This window comes from Glycine max, chromosome 13 (genome assembly GCF_000004515.6).
Source record: "Glycine max cultivar Williams 82 chromosome 13, Glycine_max_v4.0, whole genome shotgun sequence".
Taxonomy (NCBI): domain Eukaryota; kingdom Viridiplantae; phylum Streptophyta; class Magnoliopsida; order Fabales; family Fabaceae; genus Glycine; species Glycine max.
This window is the reverse complement of record NC_038249.2, coordinates 40646811-40672800: the sequence shown is the minus strand read 5'-3', so window position 1 is coordinate 40672800 and position 25990 is coordinate 40646811. Positions and strand designations below refer to the sequence as shown.

The following is a 25990-nucleotide window of genomic DNA, read 5'->3' as shown; positions in this document are numbered from 1 at the left end:
CATCACATTGAATATCAGAAAAATTAATAGTTTGAGAAGCTGCAAAATTCAAAGGCTTATGTCAAAATTTGAGGCATACTAATCTTAATTGTATCTTTTACCAATGTAAACATACCATAAAATTGAATCTTGTGACATAAAAATTGCCTGTGGGCTAAATTTTTAATTCAATAAGAAACAATTAAACCTTATGATAGAATAATCAAATTATTTGCTTAATATTCATGCTTTACGGGTACAATATGAAAATAATTTAATTTCTATCGTAAATTTTTACTTTATGATAAAATCGACAAATTATACATATATCATGATGCCTGTGGGTAAATCATGAAAAATAATACGTCATTTTATCCCAATTAATTATACAGATATAATAAAAATTCTTGTGAGATAAAATTCATTATATAAGTATAATTAATTACAATATTATGTCTAATTCCTTATATGATCTTTAACCAACTTAATATATAATTTTAATCAAATATAGATGCTGTGGCTAATCCATAATTAATCAAAATCATAAAGATCACTTAGACATAAAAATTTATTATATGAGAATAAATAGTATTTTGCATTTCAAAATCAAGATACAATATAATTATGAATAAGATTCTCATATAATTTTATAATTGAAATATAATATTATGCATTTGATTTCATATATATATGCATAGAATAAAATGTTCTAGAATATATTCATGCATAAATTAAATCAAAATTCAAAAAACTGTAAAGCACAATGTGTATATAAGGTATTAAAAACGACAACATATCAAAAAAGCCTTACTAGTTTAGTGGTCCGCACATATATTAGTGTTCTCAGAGTCAAGGGTTCGACACCCAGCTAGCACAAAACGTAGGAGTTTTTGTCTTTTTTTTTTTTTTTTTTTTTTTTAAACACTGTTCATCATCTTCAACCTTTAGCGGGTCAAACCCGACCCATACGCAGACCCGTTCGTTTTTTCATTCATCTAATTTTATTTTTTTTTTATTTTTTTTTTAAGAAACAAGGCCCTTCATACCATAAACAAAATCAAATCGGAAAATACCGAAAAACGAAAATGGACAAGGCAGAGGCAATTCTTGCTCTGATACCAAATGTTAGAACAAATCTCTTTTAACCTGTGATATTACAAACTACAAAGAAACACAGGTTATTAATAAAATGCGGAAATTACAGATCAAATCATACCTCCAGCCATTGCTATGAAGAGTTTCTTGTTTTGGTTCTTCCAAGCTCTCTCTCTTCCACTCTCTAGATGGTGTATAAGACTGAATTCGAAGGGATGAGCTCAGGGACCAAATTCATGTGCTTATATAGGCATTCTACCATCAAGAATGCATTTATCAGCCATTACCACTCATTATTGGCTGTTACAATTCTTTATTGGCCATTATCATCCATTAACAACCATTCAAAATGGCTTTCAAAACTGATGAGCGTTACAAAATTTCAAAATGTTATGACCATGAATTATTACAAGTGGTAGTAACCACTCATAACAAAACTACAGACAGAAAACACAAGCAAAAGCATACACTAAACAAATTTAAAGAAGGAATTTTTATTGGTGGAATATCTTTAGGATCATGCTGGGGCCTTGACAAGAGTAGACGGGAAATCCAGCAGCACAATATTCTCAATAGCTGCCGAAAATTTTGTCGAGAACTCGACATGATTTGGGTGGCTCTGAAATGCAACAAAGTCTTCTTTCTTGTTGAATGTCATCAAGAAGGCATGAGTGAATCCTTGTCTCAACACATCTAGGCTTTCAATGTCCTGTCCCCTGTTCAACACAAATACAAGCATATGATAAGACACTATTCATAAAGTACATGAAAATATCTGAATTGTTTTAATGGGTCAATGTTAGTTAGTTTGTTGTTAGATCCGTATTAAAGCTAAATACAATAAATTAAAATTCCATGTGATACCAGAAAAAAGACTAAAAAGCTATAACATCTTTAACTACTTGTGCTTATGTTTGTTAAAATTAAATTCTCCTAAAGAATCAACCTAATGTAGTATGGTTAGCAGATAATTGTATCATTCAAGTAATCAAAGGTTTGATTTTCGAGTTTGCATGTCTATGGAAGAACACATTTATTAGAAGTTAGACTCTAAATAAATCTTAGTACTTTGTGAAATTAGTTTCTGATTCTAAGTTAAGAATACACCGAGTTCAAAAAAAAAAAAAGTCTCCCCATAATATTTATATTCTTTTACAAACTGCAAGGTATGAAAACAGAAAAATACCATTCAAAGGACTTGACAGCATGAATCTCTGAGACCAACTTTTCCATCCCTTTAGTGAGGTCGTCAACTGCCACACCTTCCTTGAACTTAACAATTACAAAGTGCTTGAATTCCCCCATAGCTAGCAACTAGCATACCCGTGAGCCAAAGCTTGTTAGTAGCAGCCTAATATATATATTCACAAAATATTGGCTTCAAACCTAATATGGTCTTGGTCTTCTGTTAATTGTCAGAACCCCATGACACTCCTTTCATTGCTGCTGCGCTATATTAATCAATTAACAAAAAGTAGTAGGAGACAGCATTCACCTTAGACCCACCAGTGTGCAACTTCTTTCCATCCCATAGTAAAAATTATTGTCGTGTGGCACATGAATGGGGTCATTGGTTGTCACAGTCCCTAGACAAGTTTGAGTGATAATTGGCCTCATTTTGATTTTGAATCACGAAACATTATGATTATACATATGGAACAACTTTTCTTGCTTCAGTAGCTTTTTCTTTTGTGCTATATATGTGCAGAAAAAGCAGTGATAGATATGCTGGACTTTTCTCCATATCCTTGCCATGTGCACCGCCTACGTAAATTATTGAGCTTGGATGGACATATGCTATTGCCTATTACTCATCGTTAAGAAATTTTACAGCGTGTTCAGGTTAACTTGTTTTAAGAAACTACTAGTTTATTTTACAAGTTTTACACGACATTTCTTAACAAATAAACAATTATTGACAAAACAATACAAATATCAGTATGCAAGAGACAAAAAAAATTGGAGAAGCCTGCTGCTGCTGAACTAGCACAATATCAGTATGCAAGGTAATATATAACAATCAGAAAAAATAGACTAACCAACAAGGTATATAACAAACTTTAATAAAATCAAATCCAACAATTCTAAGCTCTTTTCTGTTTTATTTTTATATTATTTTTGGTTTATAATTTTTTTCATTCTTCCTTTTTTTGCTTTTCTATCTTATTTTTTTATATTTTCATTTTATTTTATTTTATTTGGAAAACTGCATACTACAAAGTTAAAATTAACTCGGCCGTGTGCCTTCAGGCACCATGCAACCCTCTGTATATACTCTTGATCCAAAGTCTAGGCCCAAATTATATAGAAAGTCCTAACCTACTAAACCTCAACTGCTGGACCAAAAGCAAAATTTTACTGTACTGCTGGACCAAAATAAAAACTATTGTTGTTAGACCCATCCAATTTAAGAATACCTCAACCGTAACATATTGCATAGGGAAGTGGGTATAGGTGACCTATCAATTCAAATAGTTTGAGTTGAGTAATTTTTATATTTGAGTCAGATTCGAATTGAATTAATCAAATCCGTTAAATTTTGAGTTGGGTTATGGGTTTTTATATTTGAATTCGACCCGTTAATTTATATTAAATTATTATCATTACTATATGTAATATAATATATATTTAAATTTTACAAAAATCAAATATTATTGATTATTAATTACATAAACTTATCGATCTAAATTGAGTAAACATTAATGCATCCTTAACCTTCAAGATTAAAGGGACAAGAGTTTTACTGATTGAGGTCAGTTCAGAGTGACTTCTAGAAACATTTCAAATCTATTTAGGATTAAAGGAATAAAGATTTTATTGATTGAAGTCACTTCAGATTGACTTCTAAAAATATTTCGAATCTATTTACTAAAAATAAGCATCATAATGTCTCATTGATTTGGATAGAAAAATGTTTAAAACTCATTCTCATTGTGTTTATTGAAATTTTTTATATTGAATATGGTATTTTTAATTTTTCATCCCTTATGAATAGATAGATAGATAAGAGTCAATAGAATGGGGTGTGACAGCATTAAAAAAAATCTAATAAAAAATAGTTATATCTAATTCATTTAATAAAAATTTAGTTTATAAAAAGATTATGTTTTAAAAAAGAATAGACAAAATTAAATGTTTTGACCCGTTAACTAAATTCAAATTATTTACAAATTGATTTGAATTAACTTTTATTTTTTAAAAAAAATCAACACAAACTAATCCGTTTAAATTTGATTAAGTTGGATTGTTAATTTAACCAAATCCTATGATAATCGATCCGCTTACCCTAATATTACAAAAATATGAAAATGAAGCACTCTACAACATACACGGAGGCAAATGAGCCACGGACATGAGCAAAGGCGCACACGAGAGACACCACACGCGTGAACGAGTTGAAAACCAGAGGAATGACTTTCAACAAGGAATAATTTGCTTAAAAACATTAAATTGCTCTAAACTGAATATTTGCTTCTAAAAGAAAGAGTGTATTTACTTGTAACTTAATTCAAAGATAAATGATATTTTATTTTATTTATTGGTTAGTATGAAATAAATAAGTAGCTTTTTTTGAAAAAAAAAGTCACATTTTTTCTTCGAAAATTTTAATTTTAAAATGAAAACTCATTATTGCAATCACCAAAATTGAATCTTCGATTTTTTAAAAAGTTAATTTCAAATAATAAAATAAATATTTAGATATGCTGACGAAGATACAACTTCAACCCTACCAATCGACTCTGCTACGTAAATTTTTCAACCACAAGAATCCATTCCACGCAAGATAAACACCACGTCACCACCAATTACAGGCCATTGCTAGTTAATTGATTCATCTTTCTTCCCAAATAGTTGACTAGTCACCTCGGTTTTTAAAAGAGAAAATACGTACAGTGCTAAAATATGCAAGATTAACAAACTGGCTAGCTACCTCGTTGCTTGCACATATATTATCTATCTGAGTGGATAGGTATTTTGGTTTCTATTTTTGTATTTATTTTATTGAAATATAAAAAATAATTTTTATCGTGTGTTATAAAATAATTCTTGTAGTTAAATTTAAAAATAAAGTCATTATTGAGATATATTTTTGACAATTTTAATATCTAGACTGATGTATTGACTTTGGTGATGAGGTTCACCTCTTTCCCTTCACTCAAGTCGTACTTGTTCACTCCCTCTGTGGTAAGAGTGTTCATGATTTGGTTGCTGGACTTGAGCATCTGCAGTGACTCGTATACAGGAGTCGCGTGGTATAACAAAAGTGAAACCTTCTGCGCTTTGGTCAGGTTCTTGTACTTTGGCACGAAACCGCTGACGGTGCTGTCGGTGGGGCAGAAAACCGTTAAGCCGCTGCCAACGTTTTCCTTGAAAGATGGAACGGCCTTGGAGGGGGTGGCGGTGGGTGCCTCGGCGTCGGCAGAGCTAATGGCGGCGCTGATTTGGAGGACGGAGATGTAGTAGGGCATTTCCTTGACGGATTTGACGTAGAAGCAGTGGAGGGAGTCGTCGTTGTCTTGGGCGGCGAAGAAATTCTATGGTATCCTTGGAAAATTTAAAGGTTTTGATGCTTTGAGAAATTATTTCCCTTTCTCTCTCTTTTGGTTGTGTAAAATTGAGTATGACAATAAAATTGATAGTGAGGGACAGCTATGGCCATAAATTTGACCCAATCCTTCAAAATTCTTTCATGTTGATTAAAATGATCAGAAGGGAAAACTATTTTATACGACCCCAACCCTTCATGTTAGAAGTTGATGGTACCTTATGGTGGTGCAGAGGAGTACAAGCTTTTGAAGTTGGACCCATGATCGCGGAAAGCTCTAGAAACTCGTTCAAAGAAAGTGAAACTCCGCATTTTTTGTTACTGCAAGGTTTCGTGCGGAGTGTCCGAAATTACAGGAAGAGAAAGAGGGGTCTGGTCTATCTCTTTGTATGCGAAATGGAGTCAAAGAGAGAATCCAGAGAGAGGAAGTTACGAAGCAGGAACCACGTGAGGTGATGGCCTTCAGTAGAATATGATTACTTCATTCAGGCATTAAATTTGCCCAAGAATTATGATTATCACCAAATGCCTGCACCCTTCATTCAGGTTTTATTAAATTCAACATTAATTAATTCTCCTGTTTGGATATAAGTGCTTATGGACAAGTTTATCCGAACAGGACGTCAGGACCATTTTGTTTCTGCATGTTACTTGTTCCTTTTGCTTAGATTTGCTACTTTCCTTTTGTAGATTAAGTTGCTGAAAATACTTGCGTTACTGGGAAGTGACAACAAGCAAGCTAGTGGACACATGTACAGTGTACTTGGTGATATAATGAGAGGGAATGGGAGGAGAGGATGAAGTGCAAGAGGCTGGAATAGAAGAAGAGGGTTGACTAGGCCGTAAGGATTTTTATCTTTAACTTATCATAATTTTTTAATTCAGTCCAAAAACTTTCACATAAATTTGTTTAAATAGATAAAGATTTCCACGTAGACATATGATTAAGATTAACAGTAAAATATTAGATTTTATCAGAAAAGACTTATTTGTATAAGGGATGTAAAATGTAAAATATAAATATAAGAACTATTTTTTATATTTTAATATGATAGGAACTAATTTGTAAAATGACTAAAAAGATATGGATCAAAATGCTTATTCATTCTTATCTATTTGCTTTCAATGGCTTTCCGTCTTTGCATTGCTTTGACATGTTTTTCTGATTACGCACAGTTAATGCCAAGGTCAATCAATAAATTTGTGAACAATAAAAAATTGTCAAAGAACAGTGTTACTAATCAATGGATCAGTATCCGGTTCAAGAATCCAATCATCTAATAAGGGGAATTTGGAACTTGCATTGTGGTTGTAAAAATAAAATTGAGTTTTTAGGTAAAATTAAATTTTCATGGGCAAACAGTTTTTTTAGAATAATTAAACATGTTACCAAAATGAATTTACTTTTCAATTTAAATTTAGGACTCCCTACTGACAAACCAAATATGGCCATGTTTATGGTCTCTGTCAATTTTTATGTAATACATTACATAACCAAGTTTTTCAATTTTCAACCCAGAGTTACTAACGTTCAACTTAATATCATAAGGAGATTAGTTGAAATTATGATAATCTCATACCATATAATATTTTTTTTTCTCAAGATCTGGTTGTAGAAAAGAAACGAGAAATGAGAGAACTTGAAGCATTAATCAAGTTGACGTTAACGTTTGTTAGTCGATTCCCGATAGGTACCTTCACCGAGTGAAGCGTCAAGCGTGTTTTAGCTTATTAAGATCGATCAATATACCAAAATATAGACGTACATTCAAATTAGAATAAATAATATGTGCATTAATTCCCAGAGTTTTATCAATGACAAATCAAAATATACAATAGGTTTATTAATTTTACAATAATAACTATACCAAATATAATTTCTATTCAGTTATCAGTTCCATCCCTATTAAACTCTTTAAACTATTGGTCATTGATATAAATTTTATTTTTATTAGAAAGAAGTAAATTCAAAATACTAAAAAGTTTACAACAAACTCACATACATTCTTAATGAGATAGACTCCAAGTGAGAAATTAAGATTCAATTGTTCTCTCATTTAAATTGATAAAGCAAATGTTGTTAATTACCTTCAATAATTTCCCGTCAATTTACATCTTTTAAGTTATACATGTGTTGCTTTTTTATTGATCGGGGTCGCCGCTAAGTGATGATCTCATACCACAATTCTCCTCTTAATGGTCATTGTCATTGATATAAAATATGGAACAAAACTACGTAATTTTTCACTTTTATAATGGCAAAATTCAGAGTCTTATTGTTTTACATCAGGTTTTATTGTACTTCCATTTACGTCTTTAAAAACAGCCAACAGGTATTTTATTCTTTTTCTCTCTCTTCTTGTCCACTTCACAAGCAGTGTCCGTGATGCAAACAAAAAATCCTCATCTTATAAGTTATAATACCATTAAACAACTAAGTTGAATAACAAGACAGAAATACCATATAGTCTAATAGTATTAATCTGTCCAGAGAGTGAGGTCTGTTTCACAATCAACCTCGTCCCAATCAAATGCTCTCTTCATAGAAGGTGGAGTAATGAGAAGAGCCTCTGCCATACTATCTAAGAAAACAGGCATATTATAGAACGCCTCTTCATCAAAAAACACTGTTTTGACCTCATCAACGTTATTCTCAGTCTTAACAAAACCATCAACCAAACAAGGCTTAGTCTCGACGCGGGAACTAGATGAAGAAGAAGGGCCAAAAACCGATGAAACTTTTGATGCAGCAAGTCTTATATCAGCAGCAGAAGATGAGTTTGCAACCGGAAGAAGAGAAACCGAATCAGGGAAATTGAACACAGCAGAGGTGCCCTTAAGTGCTAGGACGGCCACGTCATGTGCCCTAGCTGCCATTTCTGGCGAAGGATATGTCCCGAGCCATATCCTCGACTTCTTGTTCGGTTCACGAACTTCACACACCCATTTGTTACCGTTCCTCTGCCGAACCCCTCTGTACACCGGGTGGCGTGTCTCTCGAAACTTCTTTCTCCCCGCTTTCCTTTTGTGAGGGATCAACACTACTACTTTCTTTGAAGTTTCTGCATGCCACGATGAAGGGTCCGGTGGAGAGTTCGGGTTGCACGGTGATGCTGATGAGAGTTTGCTTTCAGAGGAAGTGGATGATGGTGATGAAGAGGAACAATAATAAGGAGATTCACTCTCTACTTTCTTCATTGTAACATCCATGGGTATAGTTTCAAAAATAAAATTGCTATTGTGTAATCAAGGTGTGGATGTTATCATGTTGGGAGTGATATATATATATGTGTGTGTGTAAAAGAGTAATTCAAGTTCAAGTTTTCTGAACCAAATATAAAAGGTGGAGAAAGAAAAAAATATAAATTTGATATACTATACTACAATCATACGACGAGGTTTGGAGAAAGCGACAGAGTCGGAGAAGGAACAGCACGTGTCACACATTTATGGAATCACATTTAGTCACCAAGGTTGGTGACAAAAATCAGAAATTATTAAACTAATAGAAAAGACAATTATTTATTAATTGGACACTGATCTTGAATATTTTTAAGTCTAAAATTGGACGAGTGTGTTTGAGAGGATATGAATGCATGATTATTAAGAGACTTAGATCCGAGAAGCAGCCTACGTAGGTTTGCATCGATCGCACGGTGCGTGGAGAATGGAGATAATGATGGAAGAAACCGGACAAAATTAACACACAGAAATGTCAAAGTTGGAAGCATTTTGGGTATCCGTCAAGATCATCGTGGGAATGTTTCTGACTACAACCGAAAAAATAAGTACAACGTGTGATAATATGAAAACGTCACATTAAATTGATGGTGGAATGGTTGACCTCAAATAGAACTTATTCTATCTATTTGAGGTAAACCAAAATATTGAATATACTTTACATAGCATAAGGAGTGATGAGCAGTCAACGGGGTTTGATTCGACAAGCAAGGTCGCATCGCATGCATTTCCAGAAATGTTGCATCCAAGTTTGTTTTCACAATTTAAGCCGAATTCAACTACGGCAAATATTTGATCAGGACTCGGCCGTGAGTTTAAATTGCCACGCCGTAATGAACTCCAAATACAATTAATTGAGACTTTTGTCAAACACATGCACCCTGTGTATACCAATTCAATAATGACTTAGTAATTAAATATCAAGTGGTATTTTAATTATAAATAGATTTAAATTTTTTAAATTGTAGTAGTTTTTATTTTAGAATACGTAGTAGTAGATGACAGAGAGCTAAAACTAGGACTATTGTCGTTAATCTAAAACTAAAGAAAAAGGAAATAAATACTACTCAAAGGCTTATACGTATATTTTCATCCTAGTAAGTTTGTGTTTCTTTACTTTCTATCTTTGTAACTTTTTTTATTCTTCATAAATTATCTTTATTTTACTTTCTATTATCACTGTTAGTCTCCATTATAAAAATAATGATATGACAAAAAAAATGATGATATTTATAAATTTTAATATTTAAATTGATACTTAAATGTTTAACTTTTTGTCATATGTTACTTTTTTAATTTTAATTCTTATAAATTATATGATTTTTATTATTTTAATTCATGAAATTAATAATGACATGAAATTTTATGATAATATAATATAATGTTGTCATAATTTTGTTTGTCATGTAATATTTTTTAACAAAAAGGAACAACGACTATGGAAATTAAAACAAACAAAATTTAGAATGACTATAATAATAAAAAAAAGTTATAAAGATAAAAAAAAAGTTATACTTAAACTTTTTTTTTCTTGACTTAATTGAAAAATTTATTCCCTTTGAGTAATATTTTCTTAAAAAATACTTAAGAAAGAACTAGAACAATGGTGCTTGAAGTAAGAAACACAATCTTTTACCACTACATCCAAGTGTTCATTTGAATATTTAGTGCAAAATATAATATTAGTATAGTTTTATGCAAAAATAGTTCAAAATTCAAATTTTATTCTTTTTTAATTTATTATATTTTTATAATATTATATATTGTCTTTTAAAATATAATATAGGTTTAATTATAAATTTGGTCTCTCTATTTATCTCAGATTTTGATTTTGATCCCCCTATAATTTAATTTACCAATTGAGTTTCTCATTTATGTCTAATCCCATTATATCAGTCCCCTAACCCATAATTGGATGTTGACTATTACGTGCGAATGTTGACCGTCACATGTCACGTTCTTATTCGATGGTATTTTGGTGCGTCATTTTAACCATCTGTAATAATTACCTCAACCCTGATTGGTAATTACCCCAGACAAGTTGAAAGTCCCTAAGCTTACCCTTCTAAAATCAAAAAATTCCATTGCAAGATGTGTCTACTAGGTTAACCATTCCCACCCTTTGCCTCCAATCATTCGTGGTTTTAATGCCTGCACACACAGAAGCATTGAAAAGAAATCGTGTTGGGTTAGGGAAGCTTAAAGGAATCATCTTTGGTGGAATTGACAAGGCATGAAGCCTAAGATTGAAGTAATATAAGCACGTGGAGGAAGTGTTTTTGTTGGGAAGGTAAAATGTGGAAGAGTCTTTGAGGTGTTCAGTGAGGCCAATGGCAAAGACACTGAGAAGTGTGTTACAGCAGGGTTCTTTCTCAATTGGGTGTTGTCATGTTGAAGGAGGTGTTCCTTGGAATGATTTCAACATTAAAATGATGCATCAAAATATCATCCAACCAAAATGTGACATGTGACAGTCAACGTTAAATTATGAGCTAGGAGATTGAAATAACGGAATAGGACATAAATGAGAGACTTACTTAGTGAATTAAAGTATAAGGAAACTAAAATCAAAATCTGAAACAAATAAGGGACCAAATTTACAATTTAGCTTAAAATATATATAAGATTAAATTTTATTTTCACATCAATTAAAATACTGTCATTTTATGAAGTTATAATTTATGTAAAAAATATATATATATATATTAAAGACAAAATTTATATTATATATTTACTTTATAAAATAAGTTTTGAATAATGTGATAAAAATACATAAGATTATAAAAGTATAATATATAAAATAAAAATAAAGTTTATATCAACATATATATTTTAATTTATGTGAAAATAAAATTTAATCATATATATATATATATATTATATTTTAAAAGATAATATAAAATTATAAAAATATAATAAATTAAAAATTATTAAAATTTAAATTTTGAGTTATTTTCGTATAAAACTTATATTGTTATTATATTTGACAGTAAATATTTAAATTAGTATTTGAGTCTAATGGTAAAAGAATATTTTATTTTTCTTGAAGGATTATGGTTCTAATTTCTCTTAAAATATTAACAGTAAATTCAAACATAAGAACTAAGATAATAAATTTTAAAATATAAAATAATTTAAATATTAAATTAAAAAATAAATGAAAAACTAATTTAATGTAATAGATAAAATAAGAAGATAAATTTTATAATTAAACTTTTTTTCTTCCAATGTCAAATGCAATATGGGGTCGGTACGCACCCAACAATGGTGAATTCGGGTGACACTTTTTTTTTGTCTAGAAGAATTAGTGACACTGTGACAGTTGGTAGCCTTGGTTCCAAGTTTCAAAGCAAACTGAATTTCCATTGGTGTATCCACTTGAGGAATTGACCAAAAGTCCACGTGTGATTTTGACTTTTGGAAGCGTTTCAACTTCCAACGTGTTAGAGTGTGTGTAGTTTTGACTTTGTTCGTTCATTCAATATTCTTGGTAAACGTGAATTTTTAAAATTATTTTACTAATTATTATCTTGAAAATTATGACTAAAAAAATAAATTTAATATTTAATATTATTAATACATTTTAATGTATTTTTTTAAAGGTAATTGCTGTTATGCACGAGGTTAACGAGATTAATATAGTTGATTATTTCTGAAAAAAGCCATCTTAAGTATAATTATTAAGGAATAAATAAAAAAAAAAATATACCTTTAAGAAATAATCAACTATATTAATCTCGCTAACCTCGTGGATAACAGCAAATCAGTTGTATCACGTGGGCAAAGCACGATATAATTATTTTATTTTTGAAAGAGGGGGGAACATAAGAGAGAAAAAGAAAACTTTAAAATTTTAATTGGAGAGAAAACAAAATAAAAATTATTTTTTTAAAAAAAAATCAACTGCTTTCTTAATTTAAAAAAAAAAATTCTTTCATTCTATTTCAACCTCTTCCAAACATACCCTTGCGATACCATAATCAATTCCGTCCACAGTATAACTTCAATGCTTTTACAGAAATGTTGGTATTAAAATCATAATCTCGAAATTCAAGCAGATGGGACTCATGCCCATGTGACCACGTACAATTGGGGTACTGGGCAGAGATACATACATAATACTATTTGTTTGACAAGAATTGTTATTAGACAGAGTTTAAATAGTTTTTTACATTTTATCATTAAATTCTTCTATTAAAATAATAGCAGTAAATATTTTTTTTAAAGTATATATTTAATTAAAATAATTTATTACTGAATAAATATTTATTTATGTACCTTTATTTAAATAGAAAGTATGATTACATAAATATAAAGACCTTAATTTAAAGTTTAATCAATTTCTACTATTAATTTGATATAATCTCAAAAGAGAAATGGGATTAGTTGTCGCGTGTGGTCTGTGGACAAGGCAAGTGGTGGGCACCGTTACGTATTTGGCCCATACGTACAGTTATATAATTTTTATTTATTTATACAAAAATTTAAAAGAGAAATAGAAACTGTTTTCTTTTTCTTAGTAAATAAATAATGGTCCTAAAAAATTTTAGAAATAAAAATTGTTGGTATAACTAGATGGTACTTTAAGATAAGAAAATCTAATTCATGAACATGAAAGTTCAAATTATCCTTATAAGTCATGTCAGTTATCAAGTGACATAACTTATTTAAAATAGAAAAATTCTCAAAGAACTTATGACTTATATCAAAACAGGTTAATATTTGATACTTTGGTGAGAATCTATCATATATGATCTTATATGTTTTCCCAACATTCCCGGGTGTGTGTTACAAACTAATAGCAAGCCCTTATTACTCTTTATTATTATCTTTTTCTCCTCTCACCGGAACCCACGATGGTTATTGCTACTCTCCTCCACCTCCACAATTGTTTGACACTGCACCCATTTGTAATTTCTCCAAAACACCCAATTAACAATCTAATTTTATGTTTGAACAATTTTATTTTGAATAAAGCCCTTTTTTATAAAAATTAATTTCAAATAAAATAATTAACTTTGTAACCAAACGAGTAAGAGATATTTGAATTCAAAACAATTAAACATCCCCGCCCCAAATCACATTCACTGAATTTAAGCACTACTTCTACGTAATAAGACGACATACGCTGAACCAAGACGGTTGACGGTTCTAACATTTAATTTTTAGTTTAGAGTCAGACCACTCTAAGGACGTATTTGATTTAGAGGAAAAAAAATAAAAAAAATAAATTTTTAAATTAAAATAGAAAGTAAAAGATGCAAGTTACGTGAAAAATATAAAAATTTCTCTCATTTTAATTTTTTTCACCCTATACCAAACACAACTAAGTTGTGTTTAAGAAATAAACTTGAAAAAATTATTATTTAAATTTGAGTTGGTCTGATTATAAGTTGAATTTTATCTTGAAATTCAGTTTTAAATCAGAGAGAGAAAATTGCTTAAGCTATGTTTCGATAACTGGTTTTAGGTGCAGAACTTACATTGAATTAAAAGTATGTTGGTAAAAGCATGCCTCTTGTTATTTTTGGGTTGAAAGTAATTTTAAAGAGGTTGGAGCGGTAAACATACACTTAGTATACACATAAAAAAAATTCATACATTTAGTATGGATTAAAGTTAAAAGAGCTTAAAAGTATATTTAGTTAATTTATTAAATAAAGTTCATTCAAGTTTAAATTTATAAATTTTAATTCAAGCATACACTCTGACATCCAACATTAAGCACATCTTTAAAATCATATTATTATTTTGGCTGAAACAAAAATTTCATTATTTTGAAAATGTTATTTTAATTTTAAATTGATGTAAAAAAACTAATATTATAAGCAACTAATCATACAAAAAAAAATACAGAAAAGAGATAAAAATACTTTCAAAACACATGTTGAAATTTAAAATAAAAAGAAAAGTGTACCATTTTAAAACAATTTACCATATTTTCTTTGAATTCCGCAATATCCATACTTTTGGTATTTGTTTTTTTCCGATCACATATCTTACATGTTTAACATGTTATTTTAAAATGTTACTTAGAAAAATATGCTCTAACATCTATTTAATATAATTTCAAATTATTTCAGTTGAGGATAAAATAATCAGACAAATTATGTTAAGAACAAATAGATCGAGGTAATTAAATAATTTGTTTTTCCTTATATCGGTTAAAAAATAAGATTATATTACGTTGGACTAGAGAAAACTAAGATAAGAATAATGAATTGAGTTCAGAAAAAAAAAATGGATTAAGTGCACAAAATGGAGCAATTGAAAAGTAAAAATGGGTCTAAGTATATATACGGGTGTGAAAGAAGATGACATAAAAACACAACATAAAAGTAGTAAATCTGAACAATTAATCAACTAGAAAAAACGAGTGTTGAAACCAAGTCATTCGGTTGGTAACTTGCTATAGTATTCTGCTTCAACTTTGGGTATCACTGTGCAGAGATTGGATAAGGACCAACTTGAGAAATCCTAAATTGATGTATTGGGCTATTGTATCCTGCATTTCCATTATTACGTCTTGCATCTCCCATTATATTTAAAAAATTTATTTTAAAATATAAATTTATATTCTAAAATAGGCTTTTTGGAATTTAATGAAAAATATGCGATGTAATAATGGAAGTATAGAATATGAATGATAATGTATTGATGTGATCTTAAACTAAGTGATAAGTAATGCTGGGTATTGCTTTTTGTACTCTTTATTATTTTCTATTTATTTCCCTCATTTTTTATAATATTTTCCTTATTATATATTTTTAAGACATCAATAATAGCTGTAAGGATTTAATATCCTTTTTATAAGACTTCGATAATTTTTCTGCTTATTGTGGGTTTTTTCTTTGCAGTTATCTATTGGGTCTGTCTGGGTTGCAATTTGCCGTGTAAAGGAACACGTAAACATGAACATGAACTTCCAGTCATTACACACAAGTATTAAATCACCAATAGTTCCATGAAACAAAGAAAAAACCCTATTCTATTCATTCCCACTTTTGAACCCGTGGGTGATAAAAGTCTTCAAAACTAAAAAACTTATCAAGGCACCAAACATATGCAAGCAAAGAAAATCAGCGGTAACTCAATCTCAGGATGTTCCACAAAACACCTTGCAAGTCATTCTTTCTTCCCTATTCCGTGTGACATATTGTAGATCCCTCTTCCCTGAACAAAGGACGTAAATCAATGTTAAAAATGTATTAATATTGCACCATAAATATAAGAGGAGACTCATTCATATATTCAATCTGACAAAGTCAATACAGATTATTATATCAAGATTTCTGAAAAGTGATTACCAAACAAATTACTTACAGTCAGATACAACGAAGATGCTGCCAATGCAAGTGGTATTGCAACAGATGTGATCTTGTCATATGGCCCTTTCAAGTATGTGTGTTTATGGATATTATGGAAATACTTTTGCTTCTGAATAAGTTTCTCTCGTGGTCTAAACGGTGGTTCTGACATTTTGCATAATGTATTATCTTATAAATGCTTTTCCCCATTACAAAGAAGGGGAAAAGATGTCATGAGAGAAACAAACAACATTGTACCCACAGGATTTAAATAAAATAAAAAATCCACAATTCACAAATTTAACAAACTTGAAGCTAAATCAAGAATGAAAACAAGAGGAGAAATGACAATGATGAAACATTATGTAATTGTACGTGGTGACCAACAACAAATATCATTTAATTCACTAGTATTGTTCCAAAGCAAAATAAAAATAAAAATACATACAAATGTAACAAATCTAGGATAAATAACATTCAATTATAACGAGATAACATATAAAATGTTATATTAGACATGAACAAAATTAACACTTGTATTGCGTCTAGTTATCTATCAAGTGTCATCTAGCACCCAAGTTGCAGACAACTATAGTTCACACAGGACAGTCATTGAGTACAAGTAACTAATTCTTAGCTGGCTGCTCTGCTCTATGCAAATACCATAATACTATACTACTTTGTAACTTCTCAGTCTCAAGACATTAAATTATATCAAATAAACCAGCTAACACGTATGTTCTGACACTGAATTAAAAATAAATAAAAGCATTGGATCCATCGAAATACAGACACTATCACGAGGAGCAAATTAACAACAAATAAGATAGGCAAAATAACAAAATCATTGAAAATCAAAATGAAATGAAATTATCGAAAAAATTAAATAAAGAAACAGAAAAGTCAAAGCAAAGGGAATTGGGAGAAGTCAGGCTCACGCAGTGTAAAGAGGAGATACTTACTTTGCACGAAGGGTGTAAGGTGTTACAGAGGAAATGATTCTAGAGTTGTCGATATACAAGTTTCAGTTTTACTCGCCTTGTCCTTTGTGTCACAATTTCATCTCGCATAGTTCCTAGAATCTTCTGGTATTTCACTCCTATGCCCCCAACTCTCTAACATTCTTTTTTAGGTATTTCATAATAAAAAAATGAGTGCATTATCTTTCTATTTTTTTGACACAATCTTTTTTATTTTTTAAATAATTTGCCCTATATTATTAATTCAAATTATTATTTTTGGAGTATAATATTTTTTACATATAGTTAAGTATTTTTTTTATTCTATCACACTTTTTAGTTTTTAGATTTAATTATTTTTCTTATTTATTGGTTATTTAATCAAAAAAATATTTTCTTTATTAAAATACTCTTTTTTTTTAGAATTTTCCAAACTGAATGTTTTGGATACATTTTTTTATTTTAATTTTTTATTAATGTAATTAGACTTGGCTTACATGCTTTTAAATAAATATTTTTAATACTACATATTTCTTTTTTCACTTTTCCATATTGAGTTTTTCCAATCTTCATAAAATTTGATTGATCTATGTTTTTTATCAATAAATTTGATTGATCTATGAATACTTCTAAAATAATATATCATTTTTTTATCAATAAATCTTAGTTGTTAATTATTAGTGGAGAAAGTTGAATCTTTAATTTTTTTTTAGTACCAAATCAATGTTATGATTTCTTTAAAAAACATTTCCTTGTAATTTTATACTCGAATTATCAAATTATTAAGTCTAATATGGCCAAGCTTGTTGAAAATTGAAATGTGCACTTCTTCTAGTATATCCAACTGAACTAATAAGTCAATTATGTTATAAAATAATTAATTTCGTTATATATAACACTAAAAATTTTAATTTATATTTAATGTATATCTAAATTCACATAATAAATTTATAACAATTAATTTTGATTTAATAATTAATTTGTTATATGTATAATTTTTTATAGAACGTATGATTTTTATTTAAAATTTATGTATGTAAAAAAATACATTATTAGATTAAAATTAATTATAATATCAAGACATTATTTAAGAAGATCAAATTTAACACCATTCGAATCAATAACTTGTTACTTAAGAAAGACAAATACATATGAATAATTATTTGTTTTTTTTTTTGTGAAGAAATAATTAGTTGGTTAGTCAATAGAAAACTATTGTGTGAATCGGAAAGGTTAATTCTTTTAGTATAGTTAATTTATAAAAACTATTTTTCATTTAGTTTTTTCAAAAGTTAATTTTAACTTTTGCATAAATCAATTTTAATTTGGACTGAATTATACTGAATGCTACTAAAATATTGTGAAATTACACAAAATTAACTTTCCTACTTTTATTTTCTCATACACTAATTCTCTTGATTTTAAAAATTATATACTAAAATTCCTTAAAAGCAACAAAGCAGCAAATGTTTGTGTAATTTTATGAAATCTTATAAGTGGTTAGTATAATTTACTCTAAAATATATGAAAAAAAGTAATTTACTTTACCTCTTATTATATTTTAGGTATTTATTAAAAAGTTTATTTACCCTTCTAATCGAAAAATTCTATTTATTTACACTTCTATCACAAATACGCATCGTTAAACCAACTTTGTCCGGGATTTCTTTAAAGAAAAAAAAAAACCTGCATTAAGCTGTAGATATATAATATATTTATATTTATTTTTTAGGTGCAATCAGGGCTATATTTAAGAAGATATTTTAATTAATTTTTCTTTTTTTATTAATGAAAAAACTTGTTTAGTATTTTTTAAAACGTTACTTGAAATAATATTTTTTAAAATTATTTGATTTTCTTGTTATCCATTTTTAAATAAATCACGTTTTATCATTTTATAATTTAATAAACTTATTTTTCAATCACCAACTAATTTTTACAACATATTCTCCCTAGATAAACATATAAAAACGTGATGGGTGACTAATCCTCAACTACCGTGCAAAGGTAGGAGATAACTGATGGATAAAATTATTTCATTTCAGAGACGTAGCATATGTTTAATTAGCTAAATTGCACGGATACTGAACATCACATTTGGTCTGTTAGTAAGAAATTAAAAGCCAAAGGGGACATGGTTTATCCAAAATCAAATTCTAAATTATGAGAGGAATTGACCATGAAGACATTCGAACAAAACAAAGCACTACTAGATAAGTCTACGAAACAACTTTCTCTCCATGGAACACCTAAAAAAGAAAACGACTACCCGAACCCAAACAAAGCTATCTATGTTATTATAAACACAAACTAACATTGCAGATAAATAATTAATCACAATTAACGCGATAATAGTGGTGAGGCCATATAGTGGACCCCTCATTGGTGGTGTGCTTGGGCCAGTGATGTGGTTTTAAGTGGCTGTCTTTTATGGTGATAATTTGTTGATACGTTGAATTTCCAATCCAATTGACGTGAGAGGGGTCTTGAATTTAGACATGACTCATGATAACCAAAATAGCTTTTAGATATCTCTTGACACAAACCAATTAGAGTATAATGCATGGGATAAATATATATCGGTCTTCAATCTAAAAGGAAAACGATGACCCAATGCATGCATATTAAATGGAAACGGAAGCTTCGGTTAGTGCCTACTATACAATAAAGATTGGTCAGCATTATGCAAATGGTGACGTTCATTACATTATGATATTCGGCCCACCTACTCATAATGTATACTGCAATGAGCCAAAACAAAAGGTGAATACTGTTTTGCCAGCATTAGTGCATGAAATTTATTTTTTTTAAATTAATAAAATGGTAAAATAATTGTTGAAATTGCGTATTATCAATTCATCTAGTCTTTAAAATTATAATTATCGATTGCATTGATCCCTGAAATATATATATATATATATATAAAGATAATTACTGAAATTGTAAATCATTAACCAATTTAATCCTTTTATTGTTAGTTGATGTCATCTAATATTCTTAGTAAACTAGATACATATACACGATTGTCATATCACATGATGAAAAAGAGCAAAGCATTGATGAAGTAATAATTGGTTTTATCCTCTGGAATTTTATTTTTCTTTCTTTATGTCCCTTTTCTTTCCTTGTCTATAAGTTTTGCATTGGTCTTTTGAATTATTCAGGAAGAAATGATATCACATTAATCCCTAAAATTAAGTTGTGTAATTACACAAGTAGATCAAAAGATCAATGTAAAACCAATTGACTAGCAAAGACTAAATTATAATTTTATGGTTATCTTGTCTTTTTTTTTCTCTTCAAAAGAGCAAACAAATAGGAACCAATTTGATCCATTATTAAAAATTTAAGGAATAAATGAATTAATAACTTACCATTTTAGGGACCACTTGATAATTTTGTTAATATTAGATACCAATATAATTAATTATTACAATTTCAGATATTAAACGAGTGATACACTCATTGTTTCATATTATCCTAAAGGCCCATTTTGTGTAGGCCAGTCTTATTATTATATTTTAAAAGCCCAAAAGCGAACGTTCCAGTTCCCCCCGTTTCGTCCGTTTTGAGATAGGAATGAGGAACATAAACGAAAATCAGAGGAATGAGTGAGACTGGGAACCCCGTTTTGTTTCACTTTCCTCATCCCCAACTCCTTATAACACTCAAAAACACGCACGCAGACTTAGACTCACTCCTTTCCATTTCCAACGCAATGGACCCATGGCTCGACGATCTTACCGACGACCTTCAGAGTCTTAGCTTCGCCTCCACCGCCACCGCGGACATCAAGCGGAGCACCAGCTTCGGCTCCGAAACCACCACCCTAACGGCCTCCTCCTCCGCCCACCTCCCCGCCAACAGCAAGCCCCACGCGCCCTCCTCCGACCCCCGCTGGGCCGCCATCCACCGGATCCGATCGGACTCCCCCAGCCGCCGCATCCTCCCCTCCGACCTCCTCTTCTCCCGCCGCCTTGGCTCCGGCGACATCAGCTCCGTCTACCTCGCCGAACTCAACGACGGCTCCCTCTCCGTCATGTTCGCCGCCAAGGTCATGGACAAGAAGGAGCTCGCCAGCCGCAGCAAGGAGGGAAGAGCCAAGACCGAGCGAGAAATTCTCGAATCGCTCGACCACCCCTTCCTCCCCACCCTCTACGCCACCATCGACGCCGCCAAATGGCTCTGCCTCCTCACCGAGTTCTGCCCCGGCGGCGACCTCCACGTCCTACGCCAACGACAGCCCCACAAACGCTTCCCGGAACCCGCCGTCAGGTATCATCATCTCATCACAAATACATTACACCATTTTGTTAGGATCGAATCCTCTGCCTTCCATACACACGGTTGCTTATTTAGTTATAGTTCCAGTGTTTGAAATTGAAAATGAAGGATAGAGGGAGGAATCGGGTGTGGGCGAGCCTAGGTGCTCCCTTCGCGGGAATCTATAACCGTTATTATTATAGGACGACGAAACATGAAAGGGACGTCTTCTTCTGGTAGGCTCCAATTCCTCCTTTCCCTCTCTGTCTCACTGTCATCGATGGGTCGTGGGACCCACGCGCTGTCACCACCGGAGCATTCTTCTCCTGATCGAAATCCGATACTTTCATTTTGAGTAATTATTTATGATAGATTGGTAGACTGATTCATTCTTTTAACCACCAATTCATTTTTTGACAGCCCAGACTCATTCATTTATTACTTTACTTTAACCCTTCCATTCCGTGTTGCGCTGAGCCACCACGTGTGTTGCTTAATCAAACAATAATTGGATAATCATTCTTTCATCTGCCTTAGCTAAAACGCTACTCTTAAAACTCAATACGACACCCTTCCTTCCTCTCACTCCACTCTACTCTCTTTTAGTAATGCTTTGTTGCCTTTTATATTATGCTCTCTTTCCAGCTACTACAAGCTCTTCGCTATTAAATTTTTAATTATTCTGTCTCCTCTAAAACATTTTCATCTCCAATACTTCTTGTAGAAACTCATGAGTGATCTCAGGGGAAATTGATACACTCTATCATCGAATCCATATTTTTTTGCGGGACTTCTGGATTTTTATTTTATTTAAACTATATGGGAGATTAATCTTGCACTCTTCCCCGTTTTTTGGGATATGTTCTTCCAAAATCCGGTTCTTATAGTTCGTATCTCTGCTATTAATTTTTTTAAGAGGAATTCTATTTGTATAATTTTTCATAATTAAGAGAGAAACAGCGGGCGGGTGAGTAAAGCATAAAAATGTTTTATAAAAAGCGCGTGTATGAAATTATAACTCCCTTTTACAACATCTTTTTCTGTATCCTAGCGTGATTAATTTTTGCTTTTTTTATGAGGAAAAAAAATGTACATAGCTTGTCTATTTCGTGACGTTTTAGGAAATTTTAATTTTTATTGAATTTTTTTTAGTTGGGGTTAAATGCAGCGGAATAGATTGGATCTTTAACAATGACAAATTTTGTTGGGAGAAGTGTCATATTTATTATCTATCTACATCTTAAGTAAAATTACCTCAGACAGACTGATATGTAAAAAAAAATGAAGCAAAAGCCAAGTCCTCCTTTTGTGGAGTTAGTTTAAAGAAATTTCAAAATAAGAATATCCTATCTTTGGATGAAGAGTATTTTCCGGCTTCCTTTTGTTGTCATTACTTGTACGTCTTATGTGAAACATACAACTTCTTGAATCAACTCTTAACATACATATGGCAGTGCCAATGACATTTTTTTTTTCATTTTCTTCTCCCTTCTTGCACGTAGAATATTGTTATTTCTTGAAAGATATTACGCGCAACATAGGCAAATTCAGTGACCATTACAAGTTATAACTTACAACCGACAGAACTAGTTATTTGTCTGAGAAAAAAACATTATAGAAGAATATTCTCGAACAACAAAAATAAAAACCAGAGTTAAATTGATTTCCTAGAGGGATAATAATTTCCCCTTCAAGTGTCAAGTGTGTGATATTAGCCTCTAATAAAATATACTCTACGCCCTAACGCCCACGACAAACTACAACAAGACGATATATTTCCCTGTCTGAACCTCATGGTCCTTTCGATAGGCCTAACAACCAATATTCTTATGCATGCATACTATGTGTCATGTTGGGCAATAATTTTCCCTTGGCCAATAGATAGATATTATCGCAATTTTGTTCCAAATTTAGGCCAATCATACTCCTATCCAAACCCCTAAAACATATACATACTATGTACATTCAGGCTAACTAATTTTAAACTTGGATTTATTTAGCAAAGTGGTTAATAATGCTAATTCAGTAATTCCAGGTGGTGTTTGTTTATTTACAGGTTCTACGCGTCAGAGGTGCTAGTGGCACTTGAATACCTTCACATGATGGGGATAGTGTACCGTGATCTGAAGCCGGAGAACGTGTTAGTTCGATCAGACGGGCACATCATGCTCACTGATTTTGACCTCTCGTTAAAATGTGATGATTCCACATCAACGCCACAGATCATCTTGGATCAGAAAAACACCCCTCGCACGGGCCCACGCGTGGAACCCTCTCAGACTCAGTTCAGCTCGTCTTCGTGCATACTACCCAACTGTATAGTCCCCGCAGTGTCGTGTTTCCACCCAAAACGCAAGCGAAAGAAGAAGCAGAGCCAACACAATGGGCCTGAGTTTGTAGCCGAGCCCATTGATGTCCGCTCCATGTCGTTCGTTGGGACCCACGAGTACTTGGCTCCGGAAATCGTGTCTGGGGAGGGTCACGGTAGTGCCGTGGACTGGTGGACTTTGGGCATATTTATATTTGAATTGTTCTATGGTATCACACCCTTTAGGGGAATGGACAATGAGCTAACCCTAGCAAACATTGTGGCTCGAGCCTTGGAGTTCCCCAAGGAACCCACCGTGCCAGCCACGGCAAAGGACCTCATCTCACAGTTATTGGTTAAGGACCCTTCGAGGAGGCTAGGGTCAACCATGGGTGCTTCCGCCATCAAGCACCACCCCTTTTTCCAAGGTGTTAATTGGGCATTGCTAAGGTGTACACCTCCACCCTATGTGCCCCCACCTTATATTAAAGAAGCTGTATCATCTGATCATGAAATTGAAACCTGTCCGCAGACTCCAATTGATTACTATTGATGATCATAGGGAGGAGATTCATAGAGTACAGTTAATAAGATAGTTCCACCAAATTTAATTATTTTCTTCTCCTCCGTTTAATTTTTCACCATACTTTTTTTAGCAAAAGTGTAATTGTCAACCGACTATGATACTAATAATTAAGATTGATGATAGGTGATGGGGTATGGTGGCGTAGCATGTGGAAGGCTTCAAATTAACTTTACTTGGTTGGTGATTTGTATGTAATGTGGTTGGCGCCAAAAGGGGTCAACTGAGATATGGGTACACCGAGATCAGACAACTAACGTATAAACAATATTGATATTGACTTGGGAAGAGCTTGAACGAGAAAAGCGGTGGTGGTGTGGTGAGTGATGATCGATGCATAGAGCCACGTACAAGAAAAGACCATATAGATGTGTTTTTTGTGGCGTTTTTATTTGTGAAGCACATGCACCGGACCACGTGAAATGTTGTGTGTTACGAGTACCAGACAAGTGTGGGCCTTGAGCTTGCACCCACTAGCTACTAAGTAGTGATAACCACCTTTACTTTTCTGCTTCTGATCATTTACGAACTTCTAAGAAACAAACGGTTCTGTCTGAATTCTGATGGAGGCTTTGAGTATTAACTAGATGCTTGCTGCTGAGCTGCCAAATGTCTGTACATAAAAATCATTTTTTAGTTCAACAACAATTTTTTATTATTAAAAAATGAAAAATAAAAGTAACATAATGAAGAAAATGAAAACAATATTGTAAAATTATAAAAAGGTTAAAATAATATATTATTTTTCTGTAATAACACATTTAATTAATATTGGTATTATTTATTTTGAAATATGTTTTTTATACTAATATGTTTTTTTAAAAAATTTAATTTATTAAAAAAAAATTAATTTATTTTTTATTTTGCTAAAATATATATTTAGATAATCTTTATCTAAATAATAATTGGATTGTTTTTTTAATGTTACATTCTATATATAAGATATGAGGTTACCATGACCAATACAGTGTCAGACTCATTTTTTGTCATAAGGATGATTCTCTTTTTCTTTTTCTTTTTTTTCTTTATTGTTTTAGCAATGAATTATGAAATGTTGTTTTTTTCTTACTTATTTTTATATTGTATTTGTTTGGATTTTTTTTCTTCCATTTTTTCAAATTCTAAATGATTAATATTTTAATCGATTGATTCAATTACCTATCGAACCAATTAGATTAAGGTATGATTGATTTAATTTGGGTTCGTCAACAGAATATAACAAATTTAATCCGACCTACCTTAATTTGTTTCATTCGGTTGGGGCATAAAATAGACAAAAATTGACGTAACTTGCATCATTTACATCTCTAGTAAAAAAATCATTAAATTTAAAATTATAGGCGATGATAGAGAATAACAATGTGTTTAGTAGGAAAAAAAAATAAGAAATAAAGTCGATGTAATTACGGACAAGAAAAGTATAGTGAATGAAAATAGTTGATAATTGTAAATTTGTAATAGATTTAAGTGTGTTTAGTTTAAGAGAAATGAGAAAGAAAAAGTAAAAAGATAAATGGGAAAAAGTATTCAGATTATCAAACTTGTAAGATTTATTATGATTTCATACCACAAACATATAATTGACAAAGAAAAACTAGATAAAACAAAATAAATATATTTTTATTTTTTAAGATATTAAAGAAATTTTTTTGGAGTATTTGGACTGGGCTAGCAAGAAAGAAGAGGGCTTGACATGGAAGCGGAATTTCT

General features: G+C 31.2%; 4 protein-coding genes across 6 annotated transcripts; 1 reads left to right on the top strand and 3 right to left on the bottom strand.

The window, feature by feature from the left end:
- Window positions 1-1093: 1093 nt before the first annotated feature.
- Window positions 1094-2504, bottom strand: LOC100306664 (stress-responsive A/B barrel domain-containing protein). The gene is made up of 2 exons (NM_001350053.1): window positions 2261-2504; window positions 1094-1790 (listed from the first exon to the last, which is right to left on the bottom strand). Exons 1-2 carry the CDS (start codon window positions 2377-2379, stop codon window positions 1592-1594), a joined length of 318 nt encoding a protein of 105 aa, NP_001336982.1. The 5' UTR covers window positions 2380-2504; the 3' UTR covers window positions 1094-1591.
- Window positions 2505-8098: 5594 nt separating this feature from the next.
- Window positions 8099-8855, bottom strand: LOC100803317 (dehydration-responsive element-binding protein 1F). Its single transcript, XM_003541928.3, has one exon. It carries the CDS (start codon window positions 8828-8830, stop codon window positions 8099-8101), a length of 732 nt encoding a protein of 243 aa, XP_003541976.3. The 5' UTR covers window positions 8831-8855.
- A 6911-nt stretch (window positions 8856-15766) lies between these two features.
- Window positions 15767-16459, bottom strand: LOC121173349 (uncharacterized). The gene is made up of 2 exons (XM_041008475.1): window positions 16184-16459; window positions 15767-16033 (listed from the first exon to the last, which is right to left on the bottom strand). The coding sequence occupies exons 1-2, from the start codon at window positions 16337-16339 to the stop codon at window positions 15986-15988; spliced, it is 204 nt and encodes a 67-aa protein (XP_040864409.1). The 5' UTR covers window positions 16340-16459; the 3' UTR covers window positions 15767-15985.
- A 4170-nt stretch (window positions 16460-20629) lies between these two features.
- LOC100792738 (serine/threonine-protein kinase D6PKL3) lies at window positions 20630-24890 on the top strand. Of its 3 annotated transcripts, XM_006594884.4 has the most exons (3): window positions 20630-21401; window positions 23425-24280; window positions 24407-24890. In XM_006594884.4, the coding sequence occupies exons 1-2, from the start codon at window positions 20734-20736 to the stop codon at window positions 24248-24250; spliced, it is 1494 nt and encodes a 497-aa protein (XP_006594947.1). In that variant the 5' UTR covers window positions 20630-20733; the 3' UTR covers window positions 24251-24280; window positions 24407-24890. The 3 variants fall into 3 exon arrangements, with proteins under 3 accessions (XP_006594947.1, XP_006594946.1, XP_003543441.2); XM_006594883.4 differs by lacking the exon at window positions 24407-24890 and having other exon boundaries at window positions 20631-21401; window positions 23425-24405; XM_003543393.5 differs by lacking the exon at window positions 24407-24890 and having other exon boundaries at window positions 20634-21401; window positions 23446-24405.
- The last annotated feature ends 1100 nt before the right edge of the window (window positions 24891-25990 follow it).